Source organism: Thalassophryne amazonica, chromosome 9, assembly GCF_902500255.1.
Source record: "Thalassophryne amazonica chromosome 9, fThaAma1.1, whole genome shotgun sequence".
Taxonomy (NCBI): Eukaryota; Metazoa; Chordata; class Actinopteri; order Batrachoidiformes; family Batrachoididae; genus Thalassophryne; species Thalassophryne amazonica.
The window spans coordinates 37,389,582-37,397,940 of record NC_047111.1 but is presented as its reverse complement, the minus strand read 5'-3'; the positions used below and the strand labels follow the sequence as shown (position 1 = coordinate 37,397,940).

The 8,359-nt window shown below is 41.3% G+C and overlaps 1 protein-coding gene across 1 annotated transcript; it reads right to left on the bottom strand.

The window, feature by feature from the left end:
* Nucleotides 1–1,127: 1,127 nt before the first annotated feature.
* LOC117516992 (histone-lysine N-methyltransferase, H3 lysine-36 and H4 lysine-20 specific-like) lies at nt 1,128–7,512 on the bottom strand. Its single transcript, XM_034177886.1, is given in 5 exon segments — nt 1,128–1,558; nt 2,286–2,406; nt 2,408–2,488; nt 5,353–5,459; nt 7,347–7,512. Coding segments are annotated over 5 exon segments (504 nt in total). The 5' UTR covers nt 7,444–7,512; the 3' UTR covers nt 1,128–1,460.
* Nucleotides 7,513–8,359: the final 847 nt, after the last annotated feature.

Here is an 8,359-nt window from a genome sequence, read left to right as displayed (position 1 = left end):
AGACTGCAAAATGACTGGTTCAACTGTTTTTGTACAACAGATTTGAGTGAAACCCTGGATGCAAATGAAAAGTGAAACTATTATTATGATAGATGCCAGTTTATAACAGGAACCTGCTGCCAGCTGACTTAAAGTCGATAAAGGCCACGCCCACTGTTTGAGAATTTACGGTAGCTTCCGACGGCCAAATGCCAAGTTGTACTTCAGTGACTGCAGCCGTAGGGGAACAGCGGCAGTGTAACTCTTATTTGGCGCTCTGACGGTGGTCACAGAGTCTTTGTGAGCACGTAGCACCGACACGCTGTTTCTCAAATCCATTCCACATCTGCAGACAAAAACATGAAGCTTTCCAGGTGGACCTGCTCACACGTTGACTCCTGAAATTAAACAAAGCAGCACATCTGTGAAATTGGTCGAAATGTGGTGAAAAAAACAACAACACATAAACCGAATGTGATTAAAAATCCAGAGTTTGTGTGTCAGTTGTAGCTATTGTCCGATCTCTGATATGAAGGTGCAGTCAACGCCAGTGTGTGCAACATCCCTGTTAGTCCCTTTTATAGCTACTGTGTCCAGGCGTCAGTGAGCACGGACGGATTATTACAACAAAACTGAGTCAGTCAGTGAACCTTAAGCTATGTTCTCATTATCTCTGGGGTGTTTTTTTTGTGTTTCTTCAGTTTTGCCTGAAGAATTGCTCCGTAACGCCGCCTGCTTATTGAATGCAGACAGGTGCAGCTCCGTGTGTAGTGGCACTGGGTCTCCTCAGCACTCGCTGTCCCACAGTGGGGACGTAGTACGAGATCCAGCTGTTCGTGTTCTGTGAGGGGCCAATGTGCATCAGTCCTCCTCTTCCTCTTCCTCCTCTTCTTCATCATCATCACCATCATCATCATCATCATCATCATCCTCTTTGAACCCAGGTATTCCAGGCCCACATCCTCCAGCAGGGTGTCTCCATCGTCCTCATGAGTGTCTGATTTCTGCCGCCCTACGCCGCCCTCTTCCACTAATTCTTCCTCCACTTCTGCCAGCAGCTCCTCCACGTCGTCCTCTTCATCCTCCAACACATCCCTTTCCTCCTCATATGAGGAGATGGGCGAGTAGTGTGCAGGTCAAACATCTGAGGACTGCTGGGAGCGTCGGAGCTGCTGGGGGGAGGTGACGCGGCAGGTACAGGAATAGTGATTGGTACTGGGATAGAAAAGGCAGGAAATGACTCAGCAGAGCAAATTCCAGAAGGGCTGCTGATCTCCTGGTCCCTGCTGGAGGTTGGGTTCAGGGCTGTGGTTGTGTTGGGAGAGGTGGAGGTGATGATGGGCCATGCCCAGCCCGGAGGTCAGAGCTCTGGGTTCAGGCTTGTACTCTCGGATCTCCCCCGGCTCCAGTGGGTCAGGCCCACAGGGGTCGGTTCGCTGCAGCAAAGTTTGCCATCCAGCTTGGAGATGAAGAGCAGACCGTCACGGTGCTGACTGCAGTAGAACTCGGACACATCTCGCAGAAGGATGCCGCTCTTTGCCACAGACGTCACACTGATGCCACGGACATTCCCAGCGACCTAACCGTCCAGAAACAGCCAACAGGAAAGCATAATCAAAAATAACACTCCACACTGTGTCCTGACCCAAATACCCGACCATGTGGATTACAGTTGTAATGTTAAAACAAGAAAGATGATAAAAAAAACAATGTGGGGTATTTTTGTCAGTTCATTGGTTGTGATCCTGAGTTTCTCTTGGACCTTCACAACAAGTGTTCATGAATTCTTTGGTGTTAATTTGAGCCTTGTTCCTCAATGAGGTGACATCTGTTTGGTTCCAAGCGTTCTATAGTTTTGTCTAGTACTGTATAGTTGCTTGTGGTACTATGAACCTTTCTGAGATGGGTACTAAGATGGAACTTGACTTGTGGAGATCCCACGAGATACAACATACAACTGCTCGTGAAGCCTTGGCTTAATTCTTACTGCTCTAAACTGGAAAAAAAAAAAAAATCACCACCACATATACCACAGCTAACCCAGAATTTTACTAGTCATTCAGAACCTTTAAGAAGTCATTGTATTAATTCCTGGAATCTTCCATGTTGTTTGAAGAAACGTTCATCAAGGTGCATGTAAAGTAAATAAAGTAGATATCCCTACTGTCTTACCACATATGTGCAATATGGGAAAATTTGAATATTTTTTGCCAAGAAGTGTGCAAATGTATGCCTGGATTATGTCATTTGAATGTGTGAAAGTGACATTTGACTGAGGAACTTGGTGGCGCTGCGGAGTCACTGACCTGCTGGCCTCTTGGTGAGGTTGAGACAGTCAGCGTGGTAAACTTTGGGGCAGCCAGGTCTCTTACAGGAAACCATCTGTCCTCCGTCTCCACAGCTGAAACACTCGTCCTCCCTCTCTTTGGGTCACCACCACCTTCTTCTTCCTTTTGTGATGACCCCTCCTCTTCAGTTTGCGACCTTTGTCATCAGACGGAGGGTTGTTCTGGCAGAACAGAGATTGCTGATTTTACAAGAGTGCCCTGAATGACCTCGGCACACAAGGATACATGCTTTAAAGGTCATGACCTCGCATTTCAGTGTTCATTTCAAGCGCTTTTTCCCTCCTGTGCATCCTACAAAATTTTTAGTGTGAGGTTTCCAGAAGTTACAATACCTACTTTAACCGTGGGGGCAGTATAACTACAGGATGAATAGTAGGAAACATAAAGAAGAAAATACTCAATAAAATGGTGATAGAAACACATATGTTTCCAAATACAAACCTGCAACATTCACAGTGATGAATAAGTTCAAAAGCCTCATTTCCAGGGCAAATTAAGCGTGAACCCAGAGACTCTCTGTTATTGTTACTTGGCTCATTCTCTGTATTAAAGGTGAGGTCAATCTGAGAAGTGGACTGAGTCCTGGTCATCTTTCCCTCTCTCATCAATGGACACATGGGGTGTGGCCAGGTAAATTGGTAAACAATTTAATGTTGATGTTTTGGGTTTACAGTTGTGAGACTGCTGTAAAAGGTTCCGCTCCAACAAGTGAAAACAACAAAAAGAAACAGTTTCTGCACTAAGTCCTTCTGTTACCTGGGACCACCATCACCCAGGACCTCAAGTGGGAGCTGAACGTCAGCTCTCTCACCAACAGAGCACAACAGAGGATGTACTTTCTGCGGCAGCTAAGGAAGTTCAACCTGCCATAAACAATGATGGTGAACTTCTACACTGCCATCACTGAGTCCATCATCTCCTCCACCATCACCATCTGGTACTCTGCTGCCACTAAGGACAGGAGCAGACTGCAGTGTATCATCCATGCAGTAGAGAAGGTGATCGACTACAATCTGCCATCCCTACAGGACCTGTACACCTCCTGAGGCGAGCAAGGAAAATTGTGGCCGATCCCTTTCACCCAGGACACAAACTTTTTGTCACCCTCCCCTCTGGCAGACGTCCGCAGCTAGACTTAGAAATAATGCCAGAGAGCCCATGTACCGTGCCTCCCACCACTCCCACAAAGTACAGATTGATCATCCCTGCACTGAAAGGTGCTGTATGTGTATGTGGAAAGGTGCCTTTGCACAGCCCCATTCCATTATTCTATATTTATTTGGCAGTGAAAATAGTTTTACTCATTTGTCTATTTGACTCCTTCACTTCTTACAGAAGTATTTTTTTTCCTTTTTATTTTATTGTTGTTTATGCACCAATGACACCAGATCAAATTCCTTGTATGTGAGAACTTACTTGGCGATAAATTCGATTCTGATTCTAATCTGATTTTTGCAGGATAAATCTTTGGATAAGCTGATATTGCCTTCCACTGCATTGTAAAAGTGTTTCTGGCTTCATGCTGTTGTCGAGTCACTGAACCTAGAGTCCGAGTTGAGTGGAGTCCCCAGTGTTCCAGTCCAAGTCTCTAAACAAGAGTCCAAGTTAAGTCCCAGTTATCAGAGTCAAATTCTAAAATGAGTTTCAGTGCTCCACTCTGACCCAAATAATAACTGTATCATTTTTAAACCTCAAACGGCACTGATCCACCTGCATTTCTTTGACGTTCTACACACTGGATGTGCGTCTGTCAACAAATGTGCTTTTCTGGGCGCATCTTTGAAATATGTCAATTGAACTTCAATGAAAATATGCAAGCAGCATTTCCAACCACGTTAAATTAAAAACTAAATGAAAGATCAATTTATTAAACACTACATCAAAGGAGAACTTTAAAACACTGTACATACATTTTCATTTTTGTTTTAATAAACTTAAAAATTTTACTGCATCCTGAGGAGCATCATGCAATCCCATCATGCAATGAGACAGTATTCTGTTAGTTAGTGATCGAAAGTCTATCATTTAATGATAGTAATAGCACACACACACACACACACACACACACACACACACACACACACACACACACACACAACACACACACACACACACACACACACACACACACACACACACACACACACCACAAAAAGGTGAAATTCCTTCATATATGAGATGATATTCATACTTATCCCTGCTGAGATGTGCATCATAACTTAGCAACTTTATGAAAATGACACACCAAAAAAACCTGTCAAAAGAAGACATATCAAACCTAGACGAGACTCTCCTCTGTGCGTTCCAGCAAAGGTGAGACTATATTTCAACGTCTGCGCCTCTTAACATGTAACTGGTGAAGCAAAAAGGCAGCAGTCTGTGCATGTAGTCACTCCAATCACAGTCACTGAAGCTTCTAATTCCACCAGTAGTCACGGGTATCTTGATGGCTTCCCTCAGTCTGCTCTAGTCAGATTCACCATACTGAGTCACAGGCTTCATGTTTCTGAATTGTTGTAAATGAACTGAAAGCAACATTCTTTGACTTGGGAATTTTGGGCTTTCCATCCATTAGTTTGTCCAAAGTCAAACATGTGATGATTTAGTTGTGTTATATTACAGGAGAACTGAAATTCATCCTTTATAGTTTGGTATTATTATTTAATTTAGATGTTACAGAGATGTTCTCAATTTGAGATGAATACATAGTTATTTAATAACCTTTTGTATAAAGAAAGATTTTTTTCCACTTGATACCACAGCATAACAAAAACCTGTTCAATAGTGGCAAGTACTTTTACTATGCTCTTATATAAGTGTGGTGGTAAGATTTAGCATTTTTTTAATGTATATGTGGCTGTTATTGGCAGTTTCATTCATCCATTATAAGAACAGTACATTTGACTGTAAAACAGAAAAATATAACAGAATCCAAGTGTGTCACAGCTGATAATTTAGTACTGAGGAGGACTGACAGGATCCAGTACTTGATACAAAATGTGTCTGGTCTTTGCACTTCACCCACCTTTGGCCTGACACCCAGAAAACCGCTGCAGTTTGGTGCTCCACATTTACAGACCGTCTTCCCGTTACCCAAACACTCCAGGTTGTAGTTGAAGGTCAGCTCCGTGCCTGATTATGACACACAAAAACACATTCTACAATCTGAGGAATCCAACAGCTACCATTAGCTCACCTTTACTCACGCGAACTGAAAAAAATACTGAGCATTCTGGGAAGAGAATTCTAAAATGGCTTTGTGCTAAAGAATGTTATCATCATTTGTAAGCAGCTACATTTAAAAACTTTGCAGTAACTTCCACTTTTTCTAATTGCTTTGCGTTCATAGTGACCACATAATGTCAGACTTAAAGCCACAATTGTGCAAGCGATTGTCAAAATTAAATTCACCCATGTGGTCTCTGAGAATGGTGGGTCTCGCTGAAGTAATCACCATATACATACAATACCTAAAAAATGCACGTTTAAATAATTTTTTAAAAATTACTAACGTAATGTATTTACATTGACATACAATTTTATCAATTTTTTCATATATTACATGACATTTGGGAGCCAAGACTTTGGTGAACTTATTTCTAGCACCAAAACAGTTCATCCACATGTATAAAGGTGCATTTTCAACAAAGATTTAGAAGAATTTTTGAAAAATGCATTCAACTGTTTTCAGATTTAGAGCCAAAATATTTCTAAATACAGTGTCTTCACAAGTATGTGAAACATATTCTGAAAGTTGAGATTCCTCTGAACAATTTGATATGCAACACATGGGCATTATACTAAAATACAAGTACCTTAAAAGGGAAAATACTGAAGGTATGTTAAAATTGAGAAAATACCCTTAGAGCTCGCGGAGGGTCCACTAGTCCTAACCTCTTTATATTATTTGATGGTGTATATTACAACCCCAAAGTGATTTTAAAGTTCACAAATAAATGTAACACTTTCAAATAGTTAACAAACCAGATCTAATTTTGTCCAATTTACAAAAATAAAGTATGTGATTCTGTTGACATACACCATTAATCACCTTTAATTGCACTGTTGTCTATAAATTTGTTGAAATGAAAATCAACAAATAATGGTAATTTACCATAATTAAATGGGTTTTTTAAAATTGTCACACTTTTGTAACATTACTTAACCTACTTTAGTGCAACATATAGACTATCAAATGTAAAAACAACTTCAACATGCTCTCCTTAATACTGGGACTAGTGGGACTAGGGTTCTAAGGGTTAAGGAGGTTTAATTGTCTTGGGAGTGCACGTGCACAGTGGGGGCACTGTTTTCACTTATGTACATGTGAGGAAAAATCTAACAAAAGGTTTTGATCCTGCTTGGACCCAACTCGGTGGAATGTTTCAGAGTCAACCAATGATAAAACTAATTGATACAGCAGGGAACAGTAGGGTTGTGTATTTAGGGAGGCTATGTGTGTGTCATATGTGTTGGAGCATTGCCATGGTTACTGTTAGGCACAGGTCAGTAAAAGCTGACATACATAGTCAACGGTCCTTCAGACACAGGTCAAATTGAAGGTCATAACTGTTTAATCTGAATGGTTTGGAGCCATTACGGATTAAACATAGAGGAGGTGCTGCACCGTGATTGTGAATGCTGACCTTTAATCCTGCAGATTTATCTTTGATTTTAACCGCCGTTAATCCTGTTTACTGGTGTGTGTTGGGAAGGGTTTGTGTAAGTGTATGTGTGGGAGGGCGTTGCATGTGTTAGGGTTGTGGGGAGCATTTAAATTAGTAGTTGTGGACGTGTGGTAACGAAGAGGTTGTTTATGTGTGTGTGGCACTGCCACAATTAGTGTTGCAAGGCAACAGGCAAAAACTGTACATAGATATACACCTACATACAAACATACATACATACATACATCTGACTTTTATATATAAGCTCATTTTTTTCCAATTACAAATTGCATTGTTAAGGTTTATTATTCATTTAAACATGTTTTATTTAAGCAGGAAGATGAGATCTCACCTGCAGTGACATCTACGAGAGCAAAGAGTCCCACACGAGTGTCTCCGCTGACTGTCCACTTCTGGGTCTCACAGTTTGGTTGGCAGCAGTGGTTCATGAAGCGAGCTTCATTCCCCTTTGGTCCGGCATCGATGATCCGATCCTAACGTACACACACCCACACACACAGCAGAACTTGAGACGGTTTTCATTTGATGCAGATTCTCTATGATGTTTCACATTCAAACACACACTCACACAACGTCAGTGTGCTGACATGCAAAGCACCCAAATGCACACACAGAGCAATTTGGGGATTAAGAACCTTGCTTAAGGGTACTTTGGTGAGTTACCCTGTGTGAACTGAACAAAGGGTCGTCTGGTCAGAAGCCCACCTTGCTAACATCCAGGCCTCCACCACCCCCATAAACACATAAACATAAGACTCCATCGGCAACTTATACACTCATAAAAATATTCCAAAAAGGTATAGTTTGGACTATCTATCTATTAGTTAATGTTTAACGCTTTAAGTGGTTACTGGGATGATCAGCTGTAATTACATGTGTTCCCACACGAGGGCAAAGCTACTGAATACTGTATTAGAAATATAATCAGAAGAAGAAGAAACAGCAACATGTGTAATGCTGGCAGCTGCAGGTTTGGTGATTAAAACGGACGCCGTTTTTCTCTTTTCTGCAAATATATGTAACACTGGCAGCTGCAGGTTTGGTGATTAAAACGGACGCCGTTTTTCTCTTTTCTGCAAATATATGTACTTATATCTCCATATACATTTCTACATGCTTTACTTTTTCTTGTTCCCCCTTTTTAATATTATTTTATTTAAGTAAATACTGGAGGAGTGGGGTACAATTAGTTATACCTAACAGCTAACGTTATCTAGCCGGCCTGAGCAACGTTCATCGTAGCTTACAGAATAGTTGGCTCCTTTGTGTTTGATAACAGTCTTCTCCTGTGATGTCTTATCCTTCTTATGTCTTATTACTTATTATATTATATACCATTTTCTT